This window comes from Puma concolor, chromosome E4 (genome assembly GCF_028749965.1).
Source record: "Puma concolor isolate L17-30 chromosome E4, mPumCon1.1.hap2, whole genome shotgun sequence".
Classification (NCBI taxonomy): domain Eukaryota; kingdom Metazoa; phylum Chordata; class Mammalia; order Carnivora; family Felidae; genus Puma; species Puma concolor.
The window spans coordinates 1,665,567-1,683,556 of record NC_141683.1 but is presented as its reverse complement, the minus strand read 5'-3'; the positions used below and the strand labels follow the sequence as shown (position 1 = coordinate 1,683,556).

At 45.5% G+C, this 17,990-nt stretch overlaps 1 protein-coding gene across 11 annotated transcripts in view; it reads left to right on the top strand.

Annotated features, from left to right (window-relative positions):
* The window catches only part of GON4L (gon-4 like), a 75,222-nt gene that overhangs the window by 31,338 nt on the left and 25,894 nt on the right, over positions 1–17,990 (top strand). For all 11 annotated transcript variants that reach the window (XM_086693363.1, XM_086693371.1, XM_086693372.1 and 8 more), the window contains 4 exons: positions 810–929; positions 1,502–1,672; positions 5,206–5,398; positions 13,574–13,675. In XM_086693363.1, coding sequence (XP_086549489.1) covers positions 810–929; positions 1,502–1,672; positions 5,206–5,398; positions 13,574–13,675 — 586 coding nt within the window. The remainder of the gene's footprint in view (positions 1–809; positions 930–1,501; positions 1,673–5,205; positions 5,399–13,573; positions 13,676–17,990) is intronic.

Here is a 17,990-nt window from a genome sequence, read left to right as displayed (position 1 = left end):
TCTCTTCTTCCTACTACTCCCTTAATGTTTTCGTGTCTTATATTATGAAATAGAACACACATCTAATGTATAGAACTGTGCACAGAATAAAAAAAATTTTTTTTTAATTTTTTTTTTAACATTTATTTATTTTTGAGACAGCGACAGAGCATGAACGGGGGAGGGTCAGAGAGAGAGGGAGACACAGAATCTGAAACAGGCTCCCGGCTCTGAGCTGTCAGCACAGGGCCTGACGCGGGGCTTGAACTCACGGACTGCGAGATCATGACCTGAGCCGGAGTCAGATGCTCAACCAACTGAGCTACCCAGGCGCCCCCGGAATAAAAATTTTTAAATACAGCTTAAATAATTATAAAGCCAGTCCTCCCGAGAGTTCTCCATACTCCTTAAATGCAGCCCCACCAGCATACCCGCGTCCTCTTTCTCTGTGGTTCTGTTGCCTAAGTGGGCAGCGCTGTGCGTGCTGCTTCTAAACTTACATGTACTCCCCCATGTCTGGCTTTTTTGTTTTTTTGTTTCATCGCTGACCCTTTGTGATTCTTCTGTACAGTTGCTTACAGCCACAGTTTGTTCGTTCTCATTGCTGTGTAATATTGTTTCTTAGTGCATTCTTTGACTTGTTTGTAAAAGGATTTTAAGCCAATGTCTTGTAATTTTAATGAGAAGACCAATCTGATTAGCTTCCGAATATTAAACTTCTGTTTAAGGTTTATTTTCTCTTTAAATTGATTAATTTTCTTGAGATACTTCAGACTCAGTGGAATGATGTAGGGGCAGAAATGTGAACACGAACTGGGTTTGTCTCGTAGAGTTTATTGGAAAGTGATGTTGAAAGCACCGCTTCGTCCCCACGTGGGGCAAAGAAATCCAGATTGAGGCAGGCTTCCGAGGTGACTGAAACGGATGAGGAGGGCGGCGTATTATCGGAGGTGAGTCGGCACCGAGCACAAGAGACGAGGATGGGACTGCGCCGCAGGGTGGCTGTCCGTGGGATGCTGAGCCGTCCCCCTTGAGCACACGCCACTCGGTCCCGCTAATTGTGCTGTTGCCTGTGCCTCGTCAGAACTGTTCAGATTTCAGAGTCCTTTACTTAAGTCAGCCAGCAGTTGAGAGGAAAACTGGAGCTCAGTGATGGGGGTGGGGGGTGCTTTTCTGAGTCCTCCGAGCAGCCAGATATGGGTGACTAGCGGTTTCTTTTCTCCTAGCTTTGTCTTTTTTCTAATGTTGTCCTAAAGCCATTTTTGTTAGATTTTCCACTTTTGATCACCTAGGCAGCATCCTGTTGGCTTCATTGGAAATGGGATGGAACCTAATTAGATTAATATATTTGACAGTGTGTCTGTTTTTATGTAGCTCTGTCTACATGGCAAGGGAAAGATCACTGGCATATGAAAGATGTGCCCGTCTCTGCCCACCTCTTTTGTTTCTTTTCTCTCCTTTCCTCTCTTTCTCTTCTCCTCCCTCCCTTTCACTTTTTAACATCGTTGCCTCTTCCATTCAGGCTGAGAAAGTACCCACACCTGCCGTTAGGCACATCAGTGCTGAGGTCGTGCCCATGGGGCCCCCGCCTCCCCCAAAGCCCAAGCAGAGCAGGGACAGCACTTTCATGGAGAAGCTGCACGCGGTAGATGAGGAGCTGGCCTCCAGTCCGGTGTGCATGGACTCTTTCCAGGTGAGCATTGGAGGTCTGTCACTGGTGACGTCGGACGGGGTCACGTAGCTGTTGCTCGGGTTGGGAAGGGAGAAGGGAAGTTGTGAAATTGCAGGCCTATGATCCTCTGGTTCAGGCCGCTTTACTGGGAGAATTGTAGCCCCTGGGGAAGGAGTGGGTACGTGATGCAGAGCATTTCAAACTGTGGAACACAGGACGCCTCCCCTTCAGCCGGCCCCCGGGTCCTGACCTTTACCGTGTCTGTGCTGTCACTCCCGCCGCTTTCTCTCTGTCTGCATACTTGCTTTCCTGAGTCACTTCATGTTGCAGTCACAATGCTCTTTTTCTCCTGAACACTTGCATGTGTATTCTCTAAAATAGGACATTCTGTTATGAAAAGAAGTAATATTATCTAATCTAGTGAAGTCCTCTTTTGGATTTTTACCAGTTGTCCCAGTAATGTCCTTTCTAGCAAAAGAAGCAAGTTCCCGTGATGCGGGACCCAGTCCAGGATTACACATATGGCGTCTTACCTCATACGCTGTTATTGCATTGTATTGCATTGCATTGCATTTTATCTTATTTTATTTTTGTTGTATTCTATTTTATTTTTATTCTATTCTATTTTATTTTAAAGTAGTCTCTGTGCTTAGTGTGGAGCTCAAACTCACGACCTGAGGTCAAGAGTCACTTGCTCCCTTGACTGACTCAGCCAGGGTGCCCCTTGTAGCCTTCTTTAGTCTAGAACAGTTTCTCAGCATTTTTTTGTCTTTCATAACCTTGACATTTTGAACTGTGTGGACTGTAATTTTACAGAATATTTCTCAATTTAGATTTTTCTGATATTTCGTCATCATTACATTCAGGTTACACGCTTTTGGCACAAGCAGCACAGAAGGGATTATGTCCTTTCTAGTGCATCGTATCCGGAGGGACGTGACACCTGCTGTGTGAGGTGTGATCACATGGTCATGGTGATGTCTGCTTGATTTCTTCATGATAATGTTCCTATTTTCCATTGTTAAATTCATATGTATCTTATGGGATATACTTTGAAGCCAAACATCTTTTTGCCAGTAAGCATCTGTTGCTTCTTCTTGCTGGCAACAGTCATTGCTGTGGTTGGTGTCAATTGAGGACTTTCTGAATTCCACCATTTAGCCAGTTCTTTCTAAGGCTCTAGGTTTTCTCCACCAGTCTTGTAGGTTAATGAAAAATATGTCTGTTCTAAAATTTAAAAACAGAATATTGAATGGAACACCCCCGAAAGGGTCATTTAATTTAATCACACTGCTTTGGGGGTGAGTGCATAGTGTTTAGAGGGCAGTAGTGTTTTATGTAACCGTTTATTCGTATACTTGCTGAACGATGGAAGTTGGGGAATAGCAGTATAAGACAGAAAAGGTCTTTCTTTCCTCTTGGAGGTTATAGTTTATTGGCGAGAGAGAGAGAGACACCATAAACAAATCATTTCAAGTAAGAACTAAGTAAAAGCGAAGACATATGGTAATGCCTATCAGAGTACTTCACATAACATGATCAGAAAAGGCCTCCCTGGGTGCCTGGCTGGCTCAGTCGGTGGAGCATGTGATTCTTGATCTTGGGATTGTTGAGTTTGAGCCCAGATCTGAATTAGAAGAAGCTGTGCATCCGGGTGTCTGCTGGGTGGCTGTCAGTTGAGCGTCCGACTCCTGATTTTGGCTCAGCTCATGGTTTATGAGATTGAGCCCCTCGTCAGGCTCTGCACCGACAGTGCGTAGCCTGCTTGGGATTCTCTCTCTTTCTGTCTCTGCCTCTCCCCCACTCAGCGTGCCCATGCACACCTGCACTCTCAAAATAAATAAACATTAAAAAGAATTAAAAACTCTCCTTTGGTTAAGGTGGGAGAGCAAGGGAGGAGACAGAAGAGTTACTAGACGGCTGCAGTCATCCAGTGAGAACTTCCTGACTTAACCTACAGCTTCAGTATCATCGCTATCCACATCCCAGCTGCTTTTTCCTTTTTGGGCAGACATTGATAAGCTTATCCTGAAATTCACATGGAAATGCAAGGGACCCAGAATAGCCAAAAATGAGCAAAGGATAAGAATAGATAGTTCTCCAGAGAAGACCTACAGATGGCCAGTCAACATGTGAAGAGATGCTCAACATCATTAGTCATTAGGAAAATGCAAATGAAAAGTATGAGACAGCACTTCACAGCCACCAGGACGGCTAGGGTGAACGCATGGACAGTAGCAAGTGTTGGCAAGGATGTGGAGACGTGGAGAACCCGCACACATTGCTGGTGGGAATGTGAAATGGTGCGGCCGCTTTGGGGAATGGTTTGGTGGTTCCTCAGAACATTAAACATAGTGACTGTGTGGCCCAGAAAGTCCACTCCAGGAGAATTGAAAACGTTACATCCAAGTAAAAAGCGAGTACACAAACATTCATTGTGGCGTTACTCATAATAAACTTTCCCAAAGTGGAAACAGCAGATTTTCATTCCTTGCAGTGTGGATACACCAAAGTGTAAATGGGACACTATCATGCAATGAAAAGGAATCATGTACTGACTTACACTACAGAACAGGTGAATTTTGAAAATATTATGCTAAGTAAAAGAAGCCAGAGACAAAAGGCCACATAGTGTATGATTCCATTTATTTGATATGTCCCGCATGAGCCAATGTAGAGACAGAAAATAGATCATGGGTGTCAGGGACCAGGAGAGGGGGAAAGGGGAGAGTGACTGCTAATCAGATTGGGATTTCCGTTAGGGGCGAAGAAAGTATTCCGGAATTAGATACTGGTGATGGTCCCACAGCTCTATGAATGCAGTGAAATCCACTCAGTTACACATTTCAGAAGGATGAATTTTATGGTATGGAAATTAGATCTTAGTAAAGCTGTTACGGATGTTCCTAAAATGTTGATTTTGTCTTATTGTATTATGTTTATTTATTTTGGGAGAGAGTGTGAGTGGGGGAGGGGCAGAGAGAGAGGGAGACCGAGAATCCCAAGTAGGCTCCACAGTCAGCACAGAGCCCGATGCCGGGCTCAAACTCAGGAACTGTGGGATCACGACCTGAGCCGACATCAGCAGTCAGACAGACACTCAACCGACTGAGCCGCCACTAAAATGTTGGTTTTAGGGGTGCCTGGATGGCTCAGTCTGTTGAGCGTCCGACTTCGGCTCAGGTCATGATCTCACCGTTCGTGGGTTTGAGCCCCGTGTCAGGCTCTGTGCTGACAGCTCGGAGCCTGGAGCCTGCTTCAGATTCTGTGTCTTCCTCTCTCTCTGTCCCTCCCCTGCTCATGCTCAGTCTCTCTCTCTCTCAAAAATAAATAAACGTTAAAAAAAAATTTTTTTTAATGTTTCTTTTAAAGCTGATGTCATTGTCCTTAACGTTTTTCAAAGAATAAGAAACCCATCCTGTTTAGAGAGGAGACCTTGTGATTGAAGCCAAGAAGAACAGTGCAGGGGTATGAGGTGTAGGTGTGAGGAGGTTTGGAGAATTGGGAAGCACTAGGCGTTAAGTGACCCGTGTCATCCCTTCTTTGTTGACAAGCCCATGGACGATAGCCTCATTGCATTCCGAACCCGCTCTAAGATGCCTCTAAAAGACGTTCCCCTGGGGCAGCTGGAGGCAGAACTCCGGGCTCCAGACATCACGCCAGACATGTATGACCCCAATACAGCAGACGACGAGGACTGGAAAGTGTGGCTGGGCGGGCTCATGAACGACGACGTGGGGAATGAGGGTAAGTGGTCATGTCTGTGTGCACTCTCCACTCTGTGGTCGAATTGTCATTAGTCCGAAGCTTAACTGAACTTAATTTTTTATTGAACTCACAATTTTAAATCAGTACTTAAGTCCCCTCCTTTTTTTGGGTTAAGAATCTTTTCTTTTGTGAGGCGCCTGGGTGGCTCAGTCGGTTAAGCGTCTGACCTCGGCTCAGGTCATGATCTCACAGTTTGTGAGTTTGAGCCCCACATCGGGCTCTGTGCTGACAGCTTAGAGCCTGGAGCCTGCTTCGGATTCTGTGTCTCCCTCTCTCTCTGCTCCTCCCCTGCTCATGCTCTGTCTCTCTCTCCTTCAAAAATAAATAAAAAAAAAAAAAAAAAAAAAAGAATCTTTTGAGTATAGTTGACGCACTGGTTGCATTCGTTCCAGGTTGTACAAGATGGCGATTCGACATGTTTGTATGTTGTGCTGTGCTTGGCACGTGTACGGTGTCGTCTGTCAGCCTGTGGTGCTATGACAGCTCCGTGGATGGTCCTCTGCATGGTGTGCTGGTTCAGAGTCCTTTTCGGAATCTTTGGAATGCTAAGAATCGTCCCCTGAAACATAAATGCAGAAATAATTTTATATATGACTGCCTGAGGGTGCGCTGACCCCCTGGAGGACTGCTGTGCCAGCCAGGGACCTGTGTGATGCACGTGACAGCGCTAGCTGCCGCTGTGCCAAGTGCACGTCGGATGGAACCGGACTTGGGGAGATCAAGGGAACCGGCAGTGGCTTTGAGGCCCCGTTGTGGCTCCTTCCATCTCTGGAGCCAGCGTCTTGACTCCTTTTCATGGGTCAGTCCCGTGCCCAGCCCTGTTTATGTGTAAGGCTGGCACGGTGGTCATCAGCTCACCGTTCACTTCTTGCTTTGCGTCCACACCAGAGGGACCCTTTCCTGCAGGCTTCAGTCTGAAAAATGCACAGGCACAACCCAGACTGGCCTTGTTTGGTCACGGGCCCGCTCTCTTGGTGGTGATGGAAGTCCGTGTGAGCCTGGGTCCTGGGATTGGCAGTGCCTAGCAGTGGTGAGCGTGGGCTAGGCAGTTACCGGATGTAATAGTATGGCCAGAAGTGGGCACAGAGCAGTGCCCAGACAGAAACAGTGTTGACTGCATACAGTCGTGCTATGAGAATCCCTACTGCAACCCTTACTCTAGAACAGTACTAAAATTTAGTGCTTTAATTTAGTGAAATCAACATTACAGAAGTTGTCTCTGGTGATTTTCTCTGTGTACTACAGTGGAAATCGGGCATCATTCCTGATTCTGTGCAATAAGCTTCTGTAGATTTAGATGTTAGAGATGGTCTTAGTCTATAGTGATTGCAGGTGATGTCACATTCTTTTGATGGAATCCGGCAGATTTTTTTTAAATTTTATTTTTTGAATTTACATCCAAATTAGTTAGCGTGTAGTGCAACGATGATTTCAGGAGTAGATTCCTTAGTGCCCCTTCCCCATTTAGCCCATCCCCCCTCCCAGTAACCGTCTGTCTGTTCTCCATATTTATGAGTCTCTTCTGTTTTGTCCCCCTCCCTGTTTTTATATTCTTTTCGCTTCCCTTCCCTTATGTTCATCTGTTTTGTCTCTTAAAGTCCTTGTATGAGGGAAGTCATATAATTTTTGTCTTTCTCTGACTGACTAATTTCACTTAGCATAATACCCTCCAGTTCCATCCACGTAGCTGCAAATGGCAAGATTTCATTCTTTTTGATTGCCGAGTAATACTCCATTGTGTATATAGACCACATCTTCTTTATCCATTCATCCTTCGATGGACATTTGGGCTCTTTCCATCCTTTGGCTGTTGTCGATAGCGCTGCTGTAAACGTGGGGGTGCATGTGTCCCTTCGAAACAGCCCACCTGTATCCCTCGGAGAAATACCTGATAGTGCAATTGCTGGGTGGTAGGGTAGTTCTATTTTTAGTCTTTTGAGGAACCTCCATACTGTTTTCCAGAGTGGCTGCACCAGTTTGCATTCCCACCAGCACTCCGCATCCTCACCAACGTCTGTTGTTGCCCGAGTTGTTAATGTTAGCCATTCTGACAGGTGTAAGGTGGTATCTCATTGTGGTTTTGATTTGTGTTTCCCTGATGATGAGTGATATTGAGCATTTTTTCATGTGTCGGTTGGCCGTCTGGATGTCTTCTTTGGAGAAGTGTCTATTCATGTCTTTTGCCCATTTCTTCACTGGATTATTTATTTTTTTGGGTGTTGAGTTTGATAAGTTCTTTATAGATTTCGGATACTAACACTTTATCTGCTATGTCATTTGCAAATATTTTCTCCCATTCTGTCGGTTGCCTTTTAGTTTTGCTGATTGTTTCCTTCGCTGTGCAGAAGCTTTTTGATGAGGTCCCAGTAGTTCATTTTTGCTCTTGTTTCCCTTGCCTCCGGAGACGTGTTGAGTAAGAAGTTGCTGCGGCTGAGGTCTAATAGGTTTTTGCCTGCTTTCTCCTCCTGTCTTAACATTGAGGGCTTTCATCCATTTTGAGTTTATTTTTGTCTGGTGTAAGGAAGTGGTCCAGGTTCATTCTTCTGCGTGTTGCTGTCCAGTTTTCCCAGCACCACTTGCTGAAGAGACTGTCTTTATTCCATTGGATGGTCTTTCCTGCTTTTTCAAAGATTAGTTGGCCATATGTTTCTGGGTTCTCTATTCTGTTCCATTGATCTGCGTGTCTGTTTTTGTGCCGGTACCATACTGTCTTGATGATGACAGCTTTGTAGTACAGTTTGAAGTCTGGGGTTGTGATGCCTCCTGCTTTGGTTTTCTTTTTCAAGATTGCTTTGGCTATTCGGGGTCTTTTCTGGTTGGAATCGGGCAGATTTTGTTCTTGTTGTTTCTTTTTGACTTTTTAGTGGAGAGTGACCCGAATATTAATATTGGTTGTGTTGTGGAAGACTCACACTTTAGAAAAAAAAAAATCTAATTACAGACAACCTGCAGAGCACATCTTTCATTCTTTCCCTGTCTTCTGAGAACAACTACCATAAGATTTATGTGTTGAAGCGTAATGCTTTAAGATAAATAATGTGTAGCTTTAACGGAAATAGACCGAATAAATATTTGTGTAGATAAGGCTAGGAATAAGTCAGGATAAATGAATGAAAGAGAATAAGTCTTTGAATATACCTTATTTTTTTGAGAGAGAGAGAGAGAGCGAGCGAGCGAGTGCACACGCATGGTTGCTTGAGAGCTGGGGAGAGGGGCAGAGGGAGACGGGGAGAGAGAATCCCAGGCAGGTCCCATGCCCAGTCTGGAGCCTGATGCGGGGCTCCGCCTCTCAATCCCGAGATCATGACCTGAGCCGAAATCAAGAGTCGGGCGCTTAACCAACTAAGCTACCCATTCGCCCCTCCTTGACTATACCTTATGAAGCTGTTAAAATTATATTATACGTTACTTGGCAAATTTTATTGAGTACTTTCCTTCTAGGACGCATTGTACTAGGATCCTGAAAGGGAAAGGAGCATGATCGTTTTGCCAGATTGAGATACCTCTGAATGGTGCCTGGTCCATAGATGCGCAGTGCACCCCAGGTGAACGAAGTTGGATGAACTCAGATGCGCCATCAAGGTGGCATGAATACCGGCTTTAGAAGAGGGACAGAGAATTCCCGTTTAGGATGATCAGAGGCAGCTCTGTGAAGGAGGTGGTAATTGAGATGGACCTTTGAAGGATGTTTGCCATTGGTGCCAGTTAGGGTGAGGAAGGCGCGAGCGAGGGGATAGGTAACGTTATGGGTGAGGGGTCTTGTAGGACACGTCCTCCTGGGAGTCTTCTGCTCTCTGCTTGTGATAATACATGCCTGGTGGACAGAAATCAAACATTGTATAAAGAAAACTTTAAGGGGCCCCTGGGTGGCTCAGTCGGTTAAGCGTCCGACTTCGGCTCGGGTCATGATCTCGCGGTCTGTGAGTTAGAGCCCTGCTTTGGGCTCTGTGCTGACCGCTCAGAGCCTGGAGCCTGTTTCAGATTCTGTGTCTCCCTCTCTCTCTGGCCCTCCCCCGTTCATGCTCTGTCTCTCTCTGTCTCAAAAATAAATAAATGTTAAAAAAAAAAAAAAAAAAGAAAACTGAGGGGTGCCTGGGTGGCTCAGTCTGTCAGTGCAGAGCCTGCTTGGAAATCTCTCTCTCTCCCCCTCTCTCTTTCTCTCTGCCCTTCCCCTCCTCAAAATAAATAAACTTCAAAAAAAAAGAAAACTATGAAAGCCCCCTCTCCACGATGACGGTTCATGATTCATAGGGATCATGGATTTTTTTTCATTGAATATTATTTCGGGATTTATAAATCTCTTGGTGTTCATTTATTGATACAACCTTTTCCTACCAACCTATCCCAAGTTCCATGATACCAAGGCTCAGAATCTCTGCAGAAAGCCATGACCAGGGACAAATATAGTCCTTTCCATTTCACAGAAATCTCAGAATTTCATTGCATTGCCCAGTTTTATTCCTTCTAGGGCTCGAGCCCAGCTCAGTGTTCTAGGAACGTGTCCCACTGAAGGAGGTGTCAAGGACAGAAGGTGTTAGGTGGGTAGGACTCTTCCCTAGCAAGCCCTGTTGCCCGTTCCCTAGGCCAGAGTTAAGGCCGAATGCTGACCATAGCAGGACCTCGTGGCTTTCTCTGTGCTGGTAGCTTTGGTGCCCTGATTTTCCCTGGTTTCCATCGTCGTGGCTATAAGAGCCGAGCTGGTGGCTGTTGTGGAGGAAGAGCCGGAATCTCAGGTATCAGGAGTTTGGGGTCCAAGGTCGTGCTGCTCATGGCATCATCTCTAGAACTGGAGTCAGAGTCAAGGAATGGAAGGGTGTGCGTGCTGGGTTGTGTTAAAGATACAGATTCCAGGGCCTCCCCTCTTACTGACTGAATCAGAATCTCCAATGGGTGTGGTCTAGGGATCTAATTCTCACGCACCCTAAAGATTGGAGACTGCTGATCTGGGAGAAGTAAGCGTGTATGGTAAGGGTGGATTGAGAAAATGGAATAATGGTTAGTGGGGAGGGTGGAGAGCCTCTTTCTTTAAATCTCAGTATTTTTTGTCATTGTTTATGTATTAGGACGGATTAAAAAAGAGAACACAAAGCCAGTGAATAGGGAAGGCGTGGACCCCCCTGTCCACCAGCTGAATTACTGAGTGCTGACGAATAGGAAATGATGCTACATACAGACCCTAGTCCCTAACTTTAGCCAGATGCTGGTCTGTTTTTGTAGCACAAGGTGGCTATTTTTACATGTTCCTTGTGCCATCTGATCTGCGTCTTATTAAAACTGAGAGTCTCATTTGCCAAAAAACAATTAAGAGGCAGCACTGGAGGCGAACAACAGACTGAGATCAGCTGGGTGGATGCCGGGGTTGATCAGCCAGAAGAGTAAGCGGGCAGAGGCCACAGCCGGGGAACTAAAAGCTGAGAACTCTGGGGCGCCTGGGTGGCGCAGTCGGTTAAGCGTCCGACTTCAGCCAGGTCATGATCTCGCGGTCCGGGAGTTCGAGCCCCGCGTCGGGCTCTGGGCTGATGGCTGAGCCTGGAGCCTGTTTCCGATTCTGTGTCTCCCTCTCTCTCTGCCCCTCGCCCGTTCATGCTCTGTCTCTCTCTGTCCCAAAAATAAATAAACGTTGAAAAAAAAAATTAAAAAAAAAAAAAAAAAGCTGAGAACTCAGAAGAAACCTTCGTGCATGACTTTTCAACGTGTTTGCCAAATGGGTGCTCGGAGAGTATTGGCTGGCCCATCGGTGTGGTGTGTCTGGTGTGGCTCTCCCATGCCATGAGGGGGCTCGAACCTGCCCACGCTGCCCGCCCATCGTAGCCCTTCCCACAGGACTTCCCTCCCTCGGCGTGTTTGTCGGGAGATGTACTCGGAGAGTCCCGGGAAGTTTGGGAAGACAGGATTCTCTGTGTGAGGATTTGAAGAATTTTTATTGGGGACGTAAACGCACAAATCGATGAAGAGACTTGACGTTTAATAGTTACGTCATGGACGATGGAAATTAATATAACCTGACTATAAATGTGGAGTAAAAAATATCAGCTTAGATTATGGTTGATCAGAACAGAATTTCCCATGATAAGGAATCAAAAACGTGTATATTTTTTTGTTTTTAATGGAAGGCACTCATTTTTTACAAAAAGTGACTATTATGGAGGGATGGAGGGGGACAAAGTGGAAAAGAAGAGTTCTGTTCTTCACTCATGTTCTGTGTGTGAGGACTGGCATGCCCTCCCCTTGACTGCTTCCTGGTGGAAGGAATCCGAGTTCTGCATCTGAAACTTGCTTCCTTCATGGAGGCCTTCAGTTCAGACGTTTCCCACTGCACACGCGCACTCGGCTCTGCCTGCGTGGGGGGGGCGGGGCAGGGATTCAGTTATTCCCCTTTGGCAGACTTTGTTTTCCGTCTTTTTAATTCAGTTCCTTGGTGGCACCAGCCACGTTTCAAGTTCTCGGGTGCCGCCTGTTGCCGGGAGCTGCCGTTACCGCGCTGTGCGCACTAGGACGTTTCCTCTGTCGCCGAATGTTCTGCCAGACGGCTCTTATCTAACGTCCCGGAAAAAATACCACCTTCGTGTGACGATTCTATAATCCAGTGACTCTTCACAGGTTTTATTTAGCGATCGTGGCATCAGCATTGGAGAAAGTTATGTTGGAGAGAAACACCAGGATTTCCTCCTATGCCCTCACATCACAAAATGTGTACTATTTTTGTATATTTTTAGTTCTTTTTCTTCTATTGTCCTTTTATTTAATTAATTTATTTTTTAAATTTATTATTATTTTTTAATGTTTAGTTATTTTTGAGAGAGAGACAGAGCTCGAGAGGGAGAGGGGCAGAGAGACAGGGAAAGACAGAATTGGAAGCAGGCTTCAGGCTCCGAGCTGCCAGCACAGAGCCCGATGTGGGGCTCGAACTCATAAACTGCGAGATCATGACCTGAGCCGAAGTTGGACACTTAACTGGCCACCCAGGTGCCCCCCAAAATTTTTTTTTAATTTTTACTGTTTATTTTATTTTTTGAGAGAGAGACAGGGTGCAAGTGGGGGAGGAGCAGAGAGAGAGGGAGACACACAGAATTTGCAGCAGGCTCCAGGTTCCGAGCTGTCAGTGCAGAGCCCAATGTGAGGCTCAAACTCACGAACTGTGAGATCATGACCTGAGCCAAAGTCGGATGTTCAACCAACTGAGCCACCCAGGTGCCCCTGTTTTTAGTTATTTTGAGTCTTACTGTAGGGGCATACTTTTTCATACTAAGGATTATTACATGTGTGTTATATTTTGTCATATGTGAACATTCATGAGGTGGTTACATGTTTACATTTTGTACATGTACACTATTTTATACTAAGGCATCATAACTGTAGTCACTCCTTAATCACTGGGCATCAAAGTCATGTTTTTATCACTATCTGTGCTTTTTTGTTTCTGGAGAGAGAGAGCATGATCAGGGGAGGGGCAGAGAGAGAGGGAGACACAGAATCTGAAGCAGGCTCTAAGCTCCCAGCTGTCAGCACAGAGCCCGACACAGGGTTCAAACCCATGAACTTCGAGATCATGACCTGAGCCAAAGTCAGATGCTTAACTGACTGAGCCACCCAGGCACCCCTGTTATGATGTTTTTAAAGTTTATTTCTTTATTTTTGAGGGAGAGTGCAAGTGAGGGAGGGGGGGAGAGAGAGAATCCTAAGCAGGCTCCATACTGTCAGCATGGAGCCCGACACGGGGCTCGAACTCTCGAACCGTGAGATTATGACCTGAGCCGAAGTCAGACGCTTAATGGACTGAGCCCCACAGGTGCCCCATCCATGCTTTTGTGTAAGTAGTTTTACAAAAGTGTTATTTTGAGTTGCGCTACTCAAAGTATGGTTGCTGAGATAAATCACATGTTTAGCTTTCTGGCTTTTGCTACAGTTTTGGCAGATTGAAGTCTTTTTCAAAGGAAGGAAAGAACTTGGCTTTTTGGAGAGAGTAGGTGAGATGTGTCAGCTGTGGGAAATGAGCTATGCAATTCATTGGGGGAGAAAAAGAAGTTATTTAAAAACTTAAGAATAAATGTGCTTTATTGGAATAGATTCTGGCAATGCTGAAAATCTTAAATTTTCACTAGAGATGGGAGTTCGGAGTGGAAACTAAGTGTTTGCAATAATTTTTTTTCCTAGATGAGGCCGATGATGATGACGATCCAGAATATAACTTCTTGGAAGATCTTGATGAACCAGATACAGAGGATTTCCGCACTGACCGGGCAGTGAGAATCACCAGTGAGTCTGCGTTTACTATGAACCGGCTTTGGACTGTTCCACATCTACTTTTGTTCACTTTGTAGATTTTTGAGGGTGATGTTTACAACCCATCTGAGTTAAGACATTTAAGCTTACTCTTCCCATTTATGTCTGTAACTCTTTAAACATATATATATCTGGAAGCCTATGAGTCATTCGTTTATGCATCTCCTAGTCGCGCACTGTGGCCAACATCTGGCAGAGAGCGTTCCTAGGATGCCACAGTGAATAAGGAATGGCCTCTGCCCTGTAAGACATCAGCTCAGTAGTGGATGCAAACAGAAAAAGTTACAATACAAAATGACAAGTGCTGTAATAGGTTGTATATAAGGTTACTAGTGGCCTAGAGAGGGTATAATCTCCTAGTGGACGGTGTGCAGTAGGGTGGGTGGGCTGGGGAAGAACCCACATGATGAGAAGTTTCATCTCAGTTGTGAAGGAAGAGTAAGAAATTTTGGGTGAGAGGTGCCTAGCATGTGACTCTTGATCTTAGGGTTGTAAGTTCAAGCCCCGCATGGGGTGTAGAGATTGCTTAAAAATAAAATCTTATAAAAAAGATTTGGGGTGAATGGGGACCGAGGGATGTTGCAAATAGGCAGAAGAGTGTTCACAAACCACAGGATTGTGAAGCAACAGAACTGCATTTGGAAACTAGTAAGGAGTTTGGTGTGGAAGGTGAGCAGTGTTCAGATCCTGGAGAACCTTGAATTTGCGTTTTAATCTGTTCAAAAGGAGAGCTCAGAGTTTTAGGCAAGAAACTAATAGGAACTGATTGGGATTTTAGAAATACTACTTTGGGAGCGCCTGGGTGGTTCATGAGTATCTGACTCTTGATTTCGGGTCAGGTCATAGTGTCAGTGTTGTGAGATCAAGCCCCCCATCGGGCTCTGCACTGAGTGGAGATTAAGATTAAGATTCTCTCTGCCCCTCTCCCCTGCTCGCTCACTCTCTGTCCTTTAAAAACAAAAAAAGAGGGGCACCTGGGTGGCTCAGTCAGTTGGACGTCTGACTTCGGCTCAGGTCATGATCTCACAGTTCGTGGGTTCGCGCTCCGCGTCAGGCTCTGTGCTGACAGCTCAGAGCCTGGAGCCTGTTTCAGATTTTGTGTCTCCCTCTCTCTCTGCCCCTCCCCTGTTCATGCTCTGTCTCTGTCTCAAAAATAAACGTTGAAAAAAAAATTAAAAAAAAAAAACCAAAAATAAAAACAAAAAAAGAAAAATGCTTTTTTTTTTTTTAACGTTTATTTATTATTGAAAGACAGAGAGAGTTAGAGCATGAGCAGGGGAGGGGCAGAGGGAGAGGCAGACACGGAATCCAAAGCAGGCTCCAGGCTCCGAGCTGTCAGCACAGAGCCTGACGCAGGGCTCGAACTCACAAACTGCAAGATCATGACCTGAGCTGAAGTTGGATGCTTAACTGACTGAGCCACCCAGGCGCTCTGAAAAATAGTACTTTGATTTAACACCAATTTAATGTATTAATTTGGTGGGTAAAGAGAGAAAGATTAGAGGCACGAAGAACAGTTAAATGACTTGGCTGGAGGCATTTGTTTAAAAATTATTTCGTTGGCTATGTTAGCGATGATAGAAAACATATATTTCAGGAAGTATTGACTTTTATTTACTTATTTACTTAGAGAAAGAGAGATAGAGCACGAGTGGGGGAGAGGCAGAGAGAGAGAGAGGGGGAGGGAGAGGATCCCAAGCAGGCCCCTTGCTCAGCGAGGAACCTGATGCAGGGCTCAATCCCATGACCCTGGGATTATGACCTGAGCCAAAATGGAGAGTCAGGTGCTCCACCAACTGAGCCACTCAGGGCCCCCAAGCTTTCTATTCTTGATCTCAGCTCAGGTCTTGATCTCAGGTTTGTGAGTTCAAGTCCTATGTTGGGCTCTGTGCTGGGCGTGAAGCCTGCTTAAAACATAAAAAAATTTTTAAAATGTGGAATGCCATTTCTTTTAGGAAGATCTTCCCTTATTTGGTATGTTAGGACAAAGAGGAAGCATCGAAAGGATTCAAAGTGTAGACTGAAAAGGCTTGAGGACTTAGGCTTTGAGAAAGCTGGAGGGGAGTCGAGGAAACTATGAGAAAAACCAAGAATGTCTAGTGTCAGAAACCAAGGGATGAGTTGTTCCAGGAACCACTGGCCCACGTATCTGGTGATGAGACATGTCTGCCGGGTGCCGGGAAGATCTCCTTCCAGCGTGGCTCCCGGCCTGGTGCATGCTTGTCTTCCCTTTACAGACCATTTCTCAGGAAGACCTTCCCAGTTAGGACTGTTCTTGCTTTGCGATTCCCCCGACTTTATGTGTCCTTAGTGACCACCTCATGGTTGCCCAGGTCCTAACCATCTTATCCCCAGGCCTGTAGCTTCTTTGGGAGTGTCTCCTGTTTGCAGTCATGGGTTTTGCCAGCCAAATAGTGAACATCTCTGGGATGCCTAGACGAAGGGCCGTCCTCTCTTGTTGTAGGGTTGTGATCATCAGTAAAAACTGAGGTAGAATTCCGGTTTTATTCCTACCCCGTATCCTCTGACGTGTGACGTTATCATATTATGATCCGTATAAGAGGACGTGTCCTTACACGGATGACAAACATTTAAAAACTAAGTGTAGAATCACAGAGTTTGGAAAGCTTCACGTGCTCATGTATTTTCCTCCCATTGAGGGTGTGTTTGTAGCTCCTGTGATGTGGCCTTTTCATCTGTGGGCGACCCAGTGTCAGGGAGCTCCTCAGTGGTGAGGGTGGCGCGTCCCAGTGCTGAGCGCTGAGCGCCTCCTAACATTTTCCCTCCGGAACCTGGGTGTGCCCTTGTACTTCTGTTTGTCCCAAGTGTGCATAGTAAGAGATGTTCCTTTCCCTGCGTTTTTTCTTTGCTGTGTCAAACGTGCTGTTTCTTCAGTTCTCCAAACATAGTTGCCCTAGTCTGCTTCCTCTGCGTTCTGGCCTTTATTTCTTTAAAAAAAAAATTTTTTTTTAACGTGTATTTATTTTTGAGAGAGAGAGACAGAGCGTGAGCGGGGGCAGGGCAGAGAGAGAGGGAGACACCGAATCCGAAGCAGGCTCCAGGTTCCGAGCTGTCAAGCACAGGGCCCAACACGGGGCTCAAACTCGTGGACCGTGAGATCATGACCTGAGCTGAAGTCGGACGTTCAACCAGCTGAGCCACCCACGTGCCCCATGGCCTTTATTTCTTATAAACTTCCCTCCCATTGCATTTTCTTATGGAACTTCTAAAAAATACATAGAAAAGTTGAAAGAATTGTACATTGAACATCCACGTACCCACCACCTAGGTTCTGTAATTCACTTTTAATCTATCTGTTTTATCCTAAGCAGCTGCATCCGGCTCTCTTTCCATCTGTCAATCCATGTGGGTTATTCTCATGCTGATTTCAAAGTGGGCTGGAGACACCAGCATTCTTCACTCTGAAACATTTCAACATGCGTCTCATTAATTAGAGTTCAGTATTTATCTACAGTTTTTTTTAAGTTTATTTATTTATTTTGAGAGAGCGAGAGAGGGAGAGAGAGAGAGAGAATCCCAAATAGGCTGTGCACTGTCAGCACAGAGCCTGACCCCGGTTCTTGATCTCACGACTGTGGGATCATGACCTGAGCCGAAATCAAGAGTCAGACGCTTAACCAACTGAACCACCCAGGCGCCCCTCTACAATTTCTCTTTTTAGGGAAATTTATACACAATGTATTACACAAAATTTTAGTGTAGCGTTCAGTGAGTCTTGACATGCTTCCACGTGTGTAATAATCCCCTGTGGGAATATGGAACTGTCACCCCAGGAGGCTCCGTCATGCCCCTTCCAACCCAGCCTCCCCGAAGCACCTGCTGTTCTGATTTTTTTCAGTAACAGGTTAGATTTGCCTGTTTCAGAAGTTCGTGTATATGCTCTGTTGTGTAGAGCTTCTTTCTTTCACTCAGCACACGGTTTTTGAGATTCATCTGTTTGCAAGTATCACTGCTTTTTTCCTTCCATCGCTGTGCAGGATTCTGTTGTATAAATACACCTCTTTGGTCATCTGTTTTTTTATCTGTTCCCAGGTGTTAACGGACACTTGGGTTTTTCTGAGTTTTTGCTATGTTGAATGAAGTGAAGTGCTCTGAACTTTCTTGTTTCAAGACAGATGATTCCTTTGTCTTGGGGCAGCTGTCCAGGAGATGAATCCCTGGTCATAGGGTAGGTGTGTGCTTAGTTCTAGAGGGAATTATCAGACCTTTTGTCAAAGTGGATTTCATTGTCCTTCTCATGGATTTGCATGGCTCTTTCTGCCATCTC